At 37.2% G+C, this 16,638-nt stretch overlaps 1 protein-coding gene across 1 annotated transcript in view; it reads left to right on the top strand.

Annotated features, from left to right (window-relative positions):
- The window catches only part of LOC148018426 (CDPK-related kinase 5-like), a 40,664-nt gene extending 30,522 nt beyond the window's left edge, over positions 1 to 10,142 (top strand). The window contains exons 8-11 of the mRNA XM_087661889.1: positions 7,893 to 8,000; positions 8,170 to 8,232; positions 9,035 to 9,202; positions 9,391 to 10,142. Of these exons, the coding sequence (XP_087518015.1) occupies positions 7,893 to 8,000; positions 8,170 to 8,232; positions 9,035 to 9,202; positions 9,391 to 9,525 (474 nt within the window). The 3' untranslated portion in view covers positions 9,526 to 10,142. The remainder of the gene's footprint in view (positions 1 to 7,892; positions 8,001 to 8,169; positions 8,233 to 9,034; positions 9,203 to 9,390) is intronic.
- The last annotated feature ends 6,496 nt before the right edge of the window (positions 10,143 to 16,638 follow it).

The raw sequence follows: 16,638 nt of genomic DNA, 5'->3' as shown, positions 1-16,638 counted from the left end.
GTTATGGTAGCTTCTTCCAAGCTATGGCAGCTCCTCTCTTGTTCTTTTACCATGTCTCTCGAGAGCGGAAGTGGCTTTCTATAAACCATTGCATCCAGATAGTAGGTTGATGATCAAATACCAATGAAATGTCCACCTTGGATCCAACTTGCATACAAGAGATAACACAAGCTATCCACAAATATAAAGGGATTGAACATTAGACTTGCCTCCTAGCCATAGAGCCAAACAGGCTCACTCCCAAGCCTAGGAGCTAGGAGGACTTCATGTCACAAGCACGTCCTTATGATTGGTGTCCCATACTAGTAGTCAACATCTCTATATATGGATGCTTCAACTTACAAGCCAAGACCCTGAAGCCTAGGAGCTAGGAGGACTTCCTGTCACAAGCATGTCCTTAGGATTGGTGTTGCATACTAGCAGTTTTCATCTCTGTATATGGATGCATCAACTTACAGGCCAAGAATCCAAAAGTGGTGATCACATAATAATGTGCACAATGGGACCTTGAGTCGTATAAATAGGACTTGGTTTACCCTAATCTTGATGTGTCCTTAGTGTATTTAAACTTAGTCACTTCATGACCATTGTGGCCAATGCTACTAACATGTATCTAGATATCCAAGGATGTAATAGCAAGGAGTTTTCATCCTTGGATGGGTGCTTATATTTAAAAGCTTTTCCCATCCAAAGCACTTTGTTTTATGGAAACACAATGCTGGTGCATGGGTAATGCAAAGAGTGTTATGGACAAATAAAATGCTATGCACAATGCAGTGGTATTGCTTGAGAGTTATAAGGGAATTATTCCCTAGCCCAAGCGTCCTTTTACATGCATGATTATCAAGATACAAACAGATAATGATATGAATGCATGTGTTTAATGCAATGATTACGATCTTGTAAGCACTAAGAGAAAGATATCTTCTGAAACCAGCCTTTCTCCTGGGATAGGGAGGTAATCTTGGAGATTGGACACCTTATTGGCCCCAAAATTGGCACCCCTTGTGGTATTTCTTTATCTTATATTACAAATGGAAGTAGTACAACTGAGATCCTCTAATCTCCTCCGCTAATCCAAGTGACTCTTGCTATCAAAATTGACCAGTAAGCCTCCAAACCAATTTGCCCTTTGGTTTGCTTGGAAATTGGTCTTTATCTTGCTCTTTGAGAGACAAATTTAGCCCCAAATTTGACATTGGCTTGTTGGCCTTTTGAATCTCTTTGAAATTTCTCAATTTTAGTTGTTGGAATTCAAGTCTTAGGCCCTCAAATTTGAGCTACATTCCGAGGTGCTTGTCAAACCCTAATTTTTTACCATAAATTAGGATTTACAGCAAAGATTGACTGAAATCTCTTCCTTTGATTACTCGAATTGTTGAAAAATGTTGAAAAAATTTGAGAGATGGTTAAGGGATGAGAGAGAATACTATAGAGAGAGAAATTTGAAAGTTTCATTGTGAGAAATGCTGAAAATTGTTGTTGCTCTGCTCAAACAACCATGGAAGCTGTCATCTACAGCTTAGGACCACAAAAAAGACTGCTACCTTCTCCTATATGTTGCCATTTGCACCAGTAGGACCTTGAGTTGCTGTCACCTACTCTAGAGTGCTCCAAATTGCTCTCACATGTTGTAGGATTGATTCTTGGTGGCTACAAATCACATCAACAGTCTATCCTTGCTTTGCAACAGCTTTCCTCTCTCTCACAATGGTTGGAATAGACTTTCACTAGTCCCTAAAAATATTTTTCGAACTTGCATGGGCAAGTTTCCTACTCCCATTTTCTAGTATTATTCAACTTTTAAATTAATTCTTAAAATATTAATTTAATAATTATTTTAGCTCCTAAAAAATTAATTTCACTAGCCAATAATTAAGTTGGCTAGCCCTATTTGTCTTCTAAGTATGCCTAAGCAGTTATTGACTTTTATAGTGGCATTAATTAATTAATTAATGCCTAGTCTCTAATGTCACCATCGATATTAGTGGTCGATAAATTGGTCTAGGCTCAAATCTAACATCGGGTACCACCTAGTATTTGTTAGGTATAGCTTATTATAACTTTTGCCTTTGATACCCTTGCATCCTCAGGGTCCTTGGCCTATTACCATGAAATAACTGCCATGTGTATCACATGTGCTATACATCCTTGCACATTTGATTAATAACTTAATCAAATGTTATCGGCAAGATTAAAGCATCTTAAAGTTTCATGTCCCCGTGATAGGCCTCAATTGCATTGCATTGTGCCAAAGGAAAAGCATACTGCATTGGAAGTTCCATAAGGTATCATAGTGACAACATTGGCCATTGTTGTCCAACCATGCTATGTGCCCCAAGCTTGTTGAAAATTTTCATTTTCAGCCAGCATATACATAACATAAATCTTAAAATCAGTCCAGAATTGTTGCTAGGAACCTATTGGATGCATGAAACTGTCAATGGCATTTACTAACATGCTATTGTCCATGGAACCAGTTGTAAACCATTAAAAATTGAGCATAATCTGATCATAAACTGATCACTTGCTGATCTGAGAACAGATCATAAACTTCCTCTCAAGCCGGAAGGATTGCTACATAGATTTGTAGAGGGGACTCTTGTTTTGAGATGGTTCTTCTTAACGAATTGATCTTCAGATGGTTCTTCTTAACGAATTGATCTTCAATCAAGTTCTGAATGCTCCACCAGCCACCAAGCAATGTGTAGTACAACCCACAATCATGCTTGCACCATCACACAATCATGTTGCGCCTAGTAAGTTGAATCCACTCTGATTGAGGGCAATAACTCAAGAATAGAAGCCATGACAAAAGAGGTTGAGATTGGCTCCATAGACTTGACATCTGCTTATCCCTTGTTTGGGTGCATGTGAAATACTTGTTCTCATTTGCTCCAAGGAATTTGGACATTATGCCTCCACATTATTTGAAAGGGTGGTATGCAAGTTGTTTGCAAGCTTAGAGACCACATCTTGTGAGGGATATATTAGAAATTGTTGAAGTGAGTGGGGTACATATCCACATTCTTCCCTTGTTTTTACCCAAAAGAAGTCCCGTTCTCTCTTTTGCTACAACTTGTAGTCCGTTAGAGTAAAATGTTCTAGAATAGTCGAGTGTATCTCGGTCCAAGCACTTGCCAAATTAGTTATACCCTATGATGTTAGAGTGCAGCAAATGTGGAAGTGTATGACGAGAGAGAGAGAGAGAGAGAGAGAGAGAGAGAGAGAGAGTGAGAACATTGAAGATTGTAGAGTATAAATGCTGAATACTGAAGGCAGATATGTAAAACAAGCTGTGGGAGTATCACCGGCTGGAGCTCTTTCTCAACTTGCAGATAACTGAAGTGATTGTGATCAGAGGGCATGATTGCCTAAATAGGCATAAAATAATGTAATAAAATGATCAGGTTGGCAGTCAAAACTGGTGTATTGAATGCTGAATATGGGCAAGTGCACAAAACAATAGAATAATAAAGAAAATGCAGTGATCAGCTGCCTGCCATGTGGCATAAACTGTCTGCCTTGTCAGGCTTGCTCGACTCCTGCCCAAACTGTTGGCGAATCGTGGGATAGTGCTCACCTTGGAGTTGTTAGCAATGTTCATATCCTGGAAGCCCAAGTGTTGCATCTCATTTTTGAGTCTGGTGCATTAAATGCGGTCAATTGGTCGTATTCGTGGTATTTATTTCTGCCTATTTATATGCAATCCCTTGTCCATTGTCATTCATTCAGTTTATGCTTATCCATCAGCATGCTTGTTTTTTGTTGGAGAGAGGGGGATTGCACCCCTTTGCTGGCTGCCCACTGCCCATTCCATTTAGCATTGTTATATAGATCCCATTTCCCAAGTCTGTTCTTTCTCAAGTTCGTGTGTTCTTGCCATTGGTTTATAGCAGTTTCTATCAAGCTTCAGCTGTGTCTCTTTGCTTCCATTGCTCCACACTTTTTTGACAGTAGTTGCTATTGCTTGTCCTAAAACAACATTGCCAGGCTGAAAAACAACCTTGTCAGGCTGAAAAAAAAATCACCACCATCGAAATAGTTTTGCTTCTACTTGGATCAGCTTTGCCATCACTTTAGAGGGCATGAACAACACTTGGGCAGACATGGCCAGCAATAGGAAGTGATCGAATGAGCTGATAGTAGCCACTATTTGTAAAGGTACAGCCTTCGTGTGTGGAAAACCGCACCTTTGGGGTGGTTATCTTGCTTTTGTCATGTTTTGTCAGCATTCCAATTAAATGATTAAATTTAGGATTAAGATCTCGTTTTCGAGCTATTAATTAATTAAATTTAAGTGTTTCAGTCCAAGACTTTGGTCCACACCCACATCCAATAAATTAAATAAAGCTTACACATTAAGGTTCATTTGGCTTGAATAAATTAATGGGTGCACAAACTTATACATCAATTTATTCATTGTTAATTCAGAGGACCTTAACAGTTGATAGAACTGTCCATGGCAAGTAGAACTTATGCAATGTTTTGGACCTGCCAAAAGAGAGATAAATCATGTTCTTGTGAGTACACTTCTCTTGCAAAGCGGCAAGGTCCTTGATTTCATCCAAGTGTGATTGAAACATGGCAGCCATACATTAGCAATGTATGTTGCTTAGTGTTCCACTCTACATTTGCAATTGTTATGGCCTATAAGTTGCACAATTGTTTTCCAAAAATAACAACATTTTACGACAAACGGTTTCCAATGTAGTATTGTAGCTGTAGTAAGCACTCACATGAACTGGTACAATTGGAGTATTATGACTGCACTTGAATAAAAGTCCTAGAGCAGATATAATGCCAACCAACATGGCCTCTAGTGAGCACATAGCATCACCAAGCAACTTCTAGATATTGGAGTCAATCTGTTTGTGAGGGACCAAAAGTGCTATCCCCCTCTTGAGCACCAAACAATACTTCAGATCTATGCTCTATTGTACCTCTTATGCCCTTAGGTAAAGCTGCAGTAACTGATGAATTTACCAGGTCACCCTCTTCCATCTACTTTACATCCATCAGTGAAGAATTATGAAACTTTCACTAAGCCATGATGTTAAATTTTAATATTTGTTCAAGAGTGAATATCTTACGAGGTATATTCTATGTCACATCTCCATGGAAAGCTTAAAGAAAACTTACATGGAATGCATTCTGAATCTTCTAGTGATTCAGACCATTCAATAGCTTCAACTTGTAAGTTGCCCATAGTACAGCATGCTTCATTTAGGGAACACGTGCTCTTTTCTCTTCAACCCAATCACCCTTGGCAGACAAGATCTCTGGGGTGGTTGTATATTACTCTCTTATGCTTTTCTTGCAATTTTTGAAAAGTGTGAGCTGCTTTTTTATACCTTTCATCTATGCTTTCAACGTACTTATTTGCCTCAGACTTTATCCTTTGTATGGGAAATAGGTGGATCTTCTTACCGCTCTCAATTATCTTAAACAGAGTCTTGCTTGTGGAACTATGAATGGTGTTTTTATAAGGAAACTCCACTAATGGAAGAAACTCTTCCCACATGGAATAGAATTTGCCTCTTTTAACTATTCATTTGTTTGTGGATGAAATGAAGATGAGAACTTCAAAGAAGTATCTGTACTCTCAAAAAGCTCTCTTCAAAACAGGCTTGTGATTCTTGGATCTCTATATCTGATGATGGATTGTGGCACAGCATGATACTTGAAGTGTTATAACAACTTTGCCATATGGTTTGCTTTTATCTTTTTCCTCAAAATAAAATAGGCCTGCTTATTTTCATACGATAGTCCAAATTCCAGCATCCCTTGTAGGTGCCGTAGGAAGATCAAATATGAAATTCATAACTATAGTCTATTCTCTCCAATGGTCTATCTGGAAGAACAGATGTTACAATCTTGGTTGCCTTCTGTCGGATATACTTAACCTTCTGACATAAAAGTTGACACTTTCATTACTATTTTTGATCTTTGAAATATCATTCCTATGGAAGCTATGCTTTGAAGTTATCTTTTGAATGCAGTGTCTGATGTTATGTCATGACATTTTTGAAATGGTAATCATAATTTTTGCATTCTCACAAATTTGCCATTGTTGGAAACCTGTCATGGCTTGTGTAGCTAATGGATGAATGCACATTCAATGTATTCAATTCTAGGTCTAGTAACTTTTGTACTCTTACATGTGGAAAACATTTTTTCATTGTAGAAGTTGTTAATTGCAGTAGCTACTATGGTTTTCTACCAGATTTTTGGAAGGTGAAGCTCATTTTGAAGTTGTTTGCATAGTCAAGTTTTCTACTAGGACTTTACATTTAAAGATAAGGTATGAAGATTCCTGGTTTCCCAGGACTTGCGTTCACTGGATTGGTATGAGTGTAGATGTTGTAGTTGCTGCTAGATATCTATTTTGACAAGAAGTGTTTCTTTGCATTCCTAGTTGTGCTCCACTTGGCTAGTCACCTTGAGGTTAGCGTACAGGGGGGTTACAGCTGAGCAGATGAGGGTGGCTAGCCACCATCTAGAGTAGGAGAATCTACAATGTTTTTGATTTATTTGTGGTGATGTGTGGGTAGGCTTGACATCACTTTGTACCTCTTCCCTACATTTCAATCTGGTTAGTTTGTGTGCAGTTCCTAGATCAGTAGCAGGCCATTCACTGCCTCAATTTTTGCGTATAAGTAGATTGCAGGTCTGATTAGATTAGCAATATTTCAAGCAGTCAGTATTGTAGGTGAGGACAAACCATAATCACACTAGGATAGAGTGGCATACCTAGCCAGCAGAGGTTCAAGCTTTCACCAGTTGAGTGTTTTGGATCCTTGAGCTTCACTCTTCAGTGGGGACATGCTCACATGCTCATGTTTGCAACAATGTCTGCTCCTCAATTGTGGAGTTTAGAGATGCCCTATTGTAGCACTAGTTGGGGAGTGCACTTCTGCTTGTGAGTCTCTTTTGACTATACCTCAGCAGATGCAACTTCTTTTCCTATGGTTACAGATGGAGCAGTCAAAGATTTATGAATTTTCCACCAATCCTCCAGATCAAGGTGAATTCAAAGTTGGTCAGATCTCCACATCTCTCCGTCCCAGTACAATAGAGCCAAGGAGAGTTGTGTCAGTAATTACTCGAGTTTCGGCTTAGCAGTTCCTCAGTTTTTTGGGTAGCAGACTCCAACTTATCAATATATCTGGGATTTACCAGATTTCAGTACCAGTTTCCCCAACCTTGTAAGTTCAGTAAGTTTTTGCTAGATAAGCTCAACAGTGAGGCTGTACCCATTTCAGCAGATTGCTTCTGCTCACCAGCAGTGGTCATCCAGATTTCAGATTCAAGACCTCTCCCTTTTTTCTCCTTTTCTCTTTTCTCCTCTCTTCCTTTTCCATGAAGAAATTCATTTGATTGAGTTAAAATTATTCTTGCCAGTATTTCAATCTCAGTCTTCTAGTACAGTTCCAGGTTTAGTTGCATGGAGTTCCATTCTCTACAACGGTTCAAAGGTAGATTGGAGATCATTATCAGCATCAAACAGCTGCAGTAACAGACTGCTCTGGAAATATTGTTGTGGCAAATGATCTGCAATCTGAGTGGAGAAATTGGCATGCCTGCCATGTAGCATTGTTCTCATGCTTTTGTAGCATGTCAGTGTTGTGCAGCTTGGACTCAGCCCTCTTCCATTTTGCTTTCAGTCTGTTTAAACTGCAATATTGTGACCACTGCCATCTGGGCAGCGTGTTATAATGGTCTACTTGGCTGGGTTCGTCTTAAAAGAACAAGATATGAACATTGATGAGTCTTACAACTAGGAAAGTTAAGGACAGAGTCACTGCCTTAGTTGCCATTTTATATCAAGCTTTTATACGAGTTTTGATGTGTGTTGCAGAACTGTCTAATGAACAATTTTTGTTTTGCAGGCACTTTCAAAGACTTTGTCTGAAGATCACTTGTTCTACTTACGTTCACAGTTTATGCTGCTAGAGCCTAATAAAAATGGGCGTATCTCTTTGGAAAATTTCAAATCAGTAAGTTCCTGACATTTATCAAATGTGGTGTTGCATACACTCCTTTTCGTTTGTTTTTGTTACCATCTTTTTTGTTTAACTGGACCAGGCTTGAACAAATAGGTGCAAGCACATAGGTGTCTTTTAATTTTGTTCATGATAGCATTCCGTTTGTTTTGAACTGGAGCAGGCTTTGACGAAAAATGCAACTGAGGCAATGAAGGAGTCTCGGATGTTCGATATGATTGCAGCTGTATGTCTACAGTTCTTCATTTGCACACCCACCCAGCCACACACTCTCTTAGAGTGCTTGTTCCATTTTCTTGGAGTGCTTGTTTCATTGAAAAATACCGCTTAATAAACACTAGTTTAAAGTTTTAGCTGATTTGAGGAAGATTTCCCAAGACCAAAGGTTGTGAAGATGCACACACATGCAAGTTTTAACACATGCGCAGGAGACAGATGGACCAACACCCACTCTCTGGAGATGGCACACAAGCATGGGAACAGGATTTACACACACTCATACACACATAGGCAGACAAACATGGAAACAAGCATAGGCATGGGCACAGCAAGACATTCCATTACAGACTCAAGCACATGGGTGCATAAAATAGAGGCATAATTCCACTGAATGCATGTATGTCCCTCTCATATACACGTAGGCACGTGTACTGGCATGTGCACCCACACGTGCACTCAGGTATGGATGCACAAACATGTGCACATGAACATGTCAAGCAGAATGCGTATGAACACGTCACATACCAATGCATCATGCATGCACACATTCAACAGGTCCAGCTCCCCATATGTGCACACATTTCTCATCTAACCACAGGACCTGCCATGTGCATGTGTAATACTTTTATGTGTCTTCAATGTGAAACTATATTTAATTGCACACATTCAACAGGTCCAGCTCCCCATATGTGCACACATTTCTCATCTACCCACAGGACCTGCCATGTGCATGTGTAATACGTTTATGTGTCTTCAATGTGAAACTATATTTAATTGTATGTGATTGGTGCTCTTGTGTGTATGAACAGATCGATGCACTTCAGTTCAAAAAGATGGACTTTCAAGAGTTCTGTGCTGCAGCTACAAGTGTACCTCAACTGGAAGGACTTGAAAGGTGGGAGCAACAAGCCCAGAATGCCTATCAACTCTTTGAAAAGGAAGGCAATCGGGTTGTGGTGATTGAAGATCTTGCACGGGTAGGGGATTCCACTCGAGTTGATTTGAGTTTACCATTTGATTAAAAAATCAACAGTATGCCTAATTATAACAATCGGGTTGTGGTGATTGAAGATCTTGCACGGGTAGGGGATTCCACTCGAGTCGATTTGAGTTTACCATTTGATTAAAAATCAACAGTATGCCTAATTATAACTTCCATGTGCAGGAGCTGGGTATCCCCCCTACTGTTCCTGCCCATGTTGTTCTGCATGATTGGGTCAGACACAGTGATGGAAAATTGAGTTTTTTTGGCTTTACCAATTTACTTCGTGGTATGCCACCACGCACCAAAGCACAATAATGATGTGGGTTACCATGAGCCATGAAAGGATCCATGATAAGGATACTTTTGCATATTTGTTCACATCAGTGGAGCTTAAAAGAATTTGTTGCGTTTAGCTGGTGAGGAACAAGCCTTAACAAAATTGCATAAATTTTGCCTCATTTGAACCAAGTAATCAATATGGTTCACTCCTGGACAGCTAGATCTGCAAGAAACGCATGGATGTCTATAGTCAGAGATCATGGGTATTTATTTTGGAATAACTTGTGACCAAGAAAAAAAGTATTGATTCTTTATTTTTCCAGGCACTAGAACTTGTCTGGGATCTGCTAGCCTTAGATCAATTGTACTGATTTCACACAAGCCAACTGTGATGAGTTAATCTCAGTCTTGCTTAAAATATGAACCATGGCTTCTCTCAGATGCCATCTGGCTGATCTCTGCACAAAGTCTTCTTAATAAGTGCAGTTGCTAAGTGTTGTAATCATTTAATGGGAGCTTCGCCTGAGGCCTTGCAAATCACAATGAGTTGTTTGATATTTAGCATTCCATAACAATTCTCTACAGCTATTACTTACCTTGACATGTATGAAAGTGCTGTACTTTACCTCAGTCATTACGCCTTGAGTTGTGAGGCTTCCATAATTAGCATTTTGAATTTGTTTCAGTGGTGCACAGCAGGCAATAAAGCTTGAAAATCATATGGTTCACAATGGATGATGTTACTTGGGATTCTTAATCTCACCATTTATTGCCCGTATATGGCAGCTTGAAACAGCAAGGTGAGAACCCTAGAAGGCATGTGTGCCCTTTTGTCACATGAGAAAACAGTGCGAGATATGCCAAACTTATTGAACCACATCGTGTTCGTCATTCTTTTGCAATAATCAATTACACCACTTGCCCACTAGTCTTCTATTCTTTCTGCTCAAGTCTAGATCCCATGCTCTAGACTGTCCTAGAGTGGAAGAGCACAATGGATGCAAAATCAAGGGCAAATGTTCTATTTGAGCGGGGTAAATAGATATGCCGAACTTATTCAATTACATTGTGTTGGGTCATTCTTTTGTGACAACCCATTACACCACTTGCCCACTAGTCTCCTCATTCTTTCAGTTCAAGTCTAGATCCCATGCTCTAGACTGCTTTAGAGTGGAAGAGCATGATAGCACACTGATAGTTATGATGATAACTATGAAAGTTAAATGGAAATCCATCTTAGTAGGAAGAGTTTTGATCTCTCCCTGTTTGTTTGCATCCACTATTGGAACATTGATTGTGTATCGCTTGAAGATCATACTTTTTTGTTGCTGAAGTTTTTACTTTCTTGCTCATCAGATTTAAACAGTGAATATATTAGCCTATCTAGGCACATGTTTTATGGCAGGGTTATATACATTATAAACATTAGATATTAAAGGTTTTCAACCACGAGTAGGTGGAAGTTGGAGCTTGCCTAGGCCTACTGTCTGCATAACTTTAATGGGAACTCATGGCTGAATGTAGTTTATATGACGGGCCATGGGTTCCCATGGAGCTTGGAGCTTGAGGATGACTTCACATGTTTTATCCTCTAATGGTGTGATTGTTAGCATGTCTTGTTTTTATGTTTCAAAATTTGGAATAATAAGATAAACTATGTTGACATGTATTGTGGTGTGCTTCTATGATTGAATGTAGTTTTACATCTTAATTTGAATGCTTGAAAAGCCTCAAAATGTCTTCAACCATATCTAAGAAAAACGAAACACTCTTTTAGACTTGTATCTTGTAGAAACAATACTCTCGAGTTTTTGGAGTTAATAAGATTTGGTTTGAAACTTGTATATCTTGACATTTTGTCATATAATTAACACATGTTGATGAAGGGCGCATTGCAAAAGATCAAATAGGAAAATAGAGTTTTTATTTTTCACTTAACAAAAACTGTTTTGTTTAAGACTAACTTACAACTTACTGATTAATAAGTAAAGTAGTAATAAAAAAGAACATATAAAAATGTTATACATGTAGCATGTTGAAGAGTTGGCATAATCTCTTTGCTGTCTAATAATTATGGGGGAATATGCTATTCTCTAATCTCTTGAGAACATAATACTTTCTTTTTGTTCTTTTCAACTTCTTTTATTGTTGATGACAAGAAGTAGGTACGATGGCCATTGCCATTAGCATGCAAGGAAGTTGGCAAAGCAGATAGAAGATTGAAATATGAAGAACATTGGCCACATAAGGGCAGGTGGGGCCAACATTTTGAGAAGTTACTATCCTTATTAATTGATACATAAAATTTGCATTAATGGAAGCTCCAACAATATCTAGGGGGACTAGCCCTCATCATGGATGCAGTGTTTTGAGGTTGTCTAGACTTTGGGATTCATGGACAATCATAAGATCATATTCTCTATTGCAATATTTTTGAAGGACGACATTAGTTTTGGGATATTGATGGTTTTGAGGGAAATGGCTAGAGTTAGGGGGTAATGATGGCGGCAAGTGTAAAAATAGTGCTAGGTAGCAAAGGCATCAAGCACAATGATAGCCATGGAAGGCTATGTGACAACAATACAAGAGGAGGAAGGTGAATGAGTACGAAGGTAGTAAAGGCATCAAGCACAATGATAGCCATGGAAGGCTATGCGACAACAATACAAGAGGATGAAGGTGAATGAGTACGAAGGGGGATTAAGAAAGAAAGGAGAGGGGAGAATAAAGAGAGGTAAGGAATCGTGTAAAAGCAAGGAAAAAGGAGGGGGTAATAATGGGAGAGATTTATAGGACGATTTCATGGACGAATTTAATAATTACTACTAATGATCTAGCTTAGTAACATATAACTAGTATTAATTGATAACAAACTAACTTAATAATTAGTACTAATGATTGTTTTAGTGACATATTTTTAGAAGCCACAATTTTCCTTTTCCTAAAAGACAATGAGGTTCTACGATTAGGCATTTGCATGGAGTCCATTACTATTGTATATCCTATTAGTATAAGTATATTTATATATATATATTCACCATGATAGTACCATTCAATGATTGAATGTACTCTTACATATTTTGTATGCTTGAAAAAACCATAAAATGTCTTCAACTATGTCCAAGCAAAATGAAACATCCTCTTTTAAACTATACATTGCATGAACAATACTTACGAGTTTTTGGAGCTAATCCAATTTGGTTAAAAACTTGTTGTATAGCATGACACATTTTGTTGATGAAGAGCACCTTGTAAAACATAAAATGGAATACTAGATAGTTGCTTGATCAAAGTCTATTGGTTTTTATGTTTGACTTTTTTCTAAAACACGTTTTCTTTGAGAGACAACTTATAACTTTGTAAAAATTAAAGTAGTAACAAAAAATAACACAAAGATACTATACAAGCAACGTGTTGAAGATCTCGTACGTGTCTCTTCGTTATTTTGTAACTATGGGTGAAGATAACATTTCCTTATGTTTTGAGGATGTGTGGACTTTTCTTTGTTTTTCTTTACTTTTCTTTACTTTTCTTTACTATTGATGGTAACAAAAGGGAGAAAAGTTGGAATCTAACCTTGACAAAGATTGTGTATATGGTGATTGTAGTTGCCTTTGCTACATTGAAGCCTACAATAATTAGATAAAAGCAAATGAGCAAACTACATTAACTCTAAGTAAATGTAAATAGTTATTAGTCTCATGCTAGAAAAGACTAATTATTTGATAATTATTAGTAATTACTAATGAACTAACTCTAATTAAGTTACTAGTTACTAACTAATTAATTAGTACTAACTACTAATAAGCTATTATTAGTACTCACTAATGAGCTAACTTAAGTGTAGTTAATCTACATATACTAACTCCAGTTAATAATTTATTGATGACCTAACTAATTTACTAACTATACTAATAAACTAACTCAACTATAATTTATTTAGTTTATTGATAACAAAATGACATACTTATTTTAATTACTGAATGACATACTAATTGGCTATGGTTAATTGGTAAGAAAGTGAAATAGGGACCATGAGTAGCTGTATGGTAGGAAATTTCCACGTTCGGTTTTGCATCAGAGGGATGAGACTATTTAGTGGCCGTCGACAATAACCCCAAGAGAACTAAATTTCATAAACAACATCGAGGAAGATTGAAAGGAACTTCTAGCTGTGGCAATATTGTCTCCTTTGGAAAATTTGCTCTTCAAGCTCTTGAACTCGCATGGATTACAGCTCGACAGATAGAAGCAAGTAGAAGAGCAATCACTTGTTATGCTCAATGCGGTGGAAAATTGTGGATACAAATATATCTTGATAAACTAGACACCATGAGACTCGTTGAAACTCATACGTGATCCTATTAATTATTAATTTACTAATTTTGCTAGCAAACTAACTCAACTAAATGATATATACTAACTCTAATTACTAAACGACTAAATGACATAACAACTGTAAATTAGTAATTTTTTTAATAACTTACTAATTATACTAATAAACTAACTCAATTTTTATTAATTTAACTTATTTATAGCTAACTCTAATTAATTATTAATTTACTAAATCACTAAATGATATACTAACTCTAATTAATAAATGACATATTGACTCTAACTAATTATTAATTTACGAAATAAAACTCTAATTAATAAATAATAATATTATATTATGAATTTAATAATTAATGCTAATTAATACTTTTATTAAATGGCATAATTAATTTTAAATAAATTTACAGAATGATGTAATGTAATGACTTACAACTCTAAATGAAAATGACAACAAAGTTAAATTCATTATTAAGTTACTAAAAGATATAATAACTCATCGCAATCAACACAAATAGACATGCATCAAACACACAAATTCACTCAATCTAATTATTGAGAAAGGCTAAAGACTAAGACTCGTACTACACAACAATTCTCGTGTAGGAATAAGCTTGAATAAAATCCTGCAACATAGAAATCTTGCATGTAGACATATTTTTGGAATATTCCAATGTTTCAAATGGGCGTATGTATGACTCATTGCAGTCGAACCAAGTTCTTTGCACAACAAACTTTCAAGATATAAGTAGGAACATTGCTTATTGATCTTTTATTTGGGAGGCTCAGGATGGAGAAGGGAAGATTTTGATAGGAAGAAGGCTTATAGATCTATTGATTGGGAGCCTTACGATGGTGTATAATGTAATGTGAAGAACGAACCTTGTGATTGTCAATATATTCCCACCACTGGTTTAAAGCTTTAAAAGTGAGTTTTGGAAGCTTTTTCAAAATGCGACACTGCGCGCTCAACCACTTCAACAAAAATGGTGGACATTGAATTCATGCAATCGGCACTAACACATTCAATACAGAGACGAGACTGATGACATGGCACTCAACTCATTGGACTCCCTTGATGATGTCGACACATGACCTTCTCAACCTTTTGTCTAGAACGCAACTTCATTGAACTTCAACTTTAGTCGCTTAGTCATGCTTTGCAAGGAGAAAAAAAAGATAGAAAAGAAACAACCATTAGCTGCACATGTAATGTGTGCATGTGAATGCGTCTTAAATTATGTTTGGAAGTCAGTGCTAAACAATAAGCGAAGAGAGGGAATCAAATTATGGATCATAGATGAACTTACACCAACACATCTCAAAGCACGACTAGGTGAAATTGCCAAGATGAAGGTATTGTAAAGGAGAGGAATGGGTAGCTCATTGAGGTGGTAATGTCATCCTAGAGGGATTCAAAAAGCCTAAGCACTCAATTACTTTTCGATCATGATGTTATCTAGGAAGTTTGATAGATTTAAAAGTGGGTTTTTGTTTTGTGCTAATGTGAGCTGGGCATGGGTTTCCTTTTGTGCCACCCTGAAGTGGATTGTAATAAAGACCTTTGGCATTTTCCTTTTTTCCTTATATGCCTTTGAGGCAGCTAAAAGGACCTAATACCTCTCTCTCTCTGAGTCAACCCTTTTGTTTCATCAAAGAGGTTAGAGATTAGCTCAGGAGTCTTGTCTCTTCAACTTGTAGGTCTAAGTCATCTCATATGTTTCATTTCTCTTCCTCACCACCTCCTGTAAGGGTGTAAGGATACTATTAAGGGATAATGGTTATTCCTAAGATCTTGTCTTAATAGCGAAATGAACCAAGCTCATGGGAGGAGTATTTACATTAATAAGTTTGCAACTTGAAAGCTGAGAATGTGGGTTTGAAGGATTCACTTGCCAAAGTGTTTACACCCATGGTAGAATTAGAGAAAGGTAGCAACAAAAGTGGCTACAACCAATAAAAATATTAAAGATGAAGTCAAGGAAATAATGATCAAAGTACAAGAGGAAAAACATAAGGAAATTGAAACAAGAAAGGAGGCAAATCAACAAGTACAAAAGCAAATCAAAGGAAGAAAGGAGGTACATCAATAATGTTTGACAAACACCATCTTTTCAATAGTTAATGAAGCTCTATTGCAAAAAAAAAAAAAAAAAAAAAAAAGATTCCATGCACATTTAGGGGGCCTCCCTAAGGGACAAAATGGAGAAACATAAGAGGAACTATTTGATAAAGAGCACTACAAATGCTCAAAGGCATACAAGCTAGAGACCAAACTAAAGCCAATACTTAGCAAGTCATCAAGTAAGGAAATATTTGAGAAACTTTGGGGTTTAAGATAAAGTTAAAATAGTAAATAAATCAAAATGCTTCAAGAGATCAGTAGTACAACTTAAGGTGTGACCAAGTGAAATTGCTAAGATGAAGGTATCTAGAAAGGAGGGTAAATGGGCTGTTTACCAATGTGGTAGAGTCATCATATAGGAGTTCAAAAAGCCTAAGCACTAAGTTACTTTTGGGACAAATGGGCAATTGTTTGAGGTGGCAAAGTCATCATTGAAGCACTAAGTTACATTTGATTCATGACATATTGAGTAACTTTGATAGCTTTAGTAATTGGTTTCCTTTTCGGCACTAATGGCACCTAATCATGGTGGGTTTCTTCTGTATTGATGGCTCTTGGAAGTGGATTGAGACTAAAAACATTGATTTGTATCTTTGTGTGTGTGTGTGTGTTCTCACAACTCTTTTCCTCCCTCATGCTTGTGTGTGTGTGTTCTCACAACTCTTTTCCTCCCTCATGCTTAACTTTGTGTG

The sequence above is a fragment of the Lygodium microphyllum genome, chromosome 21 (genome assembly GCF_053477565.2).
Source record: "Lygodium microphyllum isolate KBCC chromosome 21, Lygodium_microphyllum_v1.1.10, whole genome shotgun sequence".
Lineage (NCBI taxonomy): Eukaryota > Viridiplantae > Streptophyta > Polypodiopsida > Schizaeales > Lygodiaceae > Lygodium > Lygodium microphyllum.
This window is presented reverse-complemented; position numbering and strand designations above follow the sequence as displayed.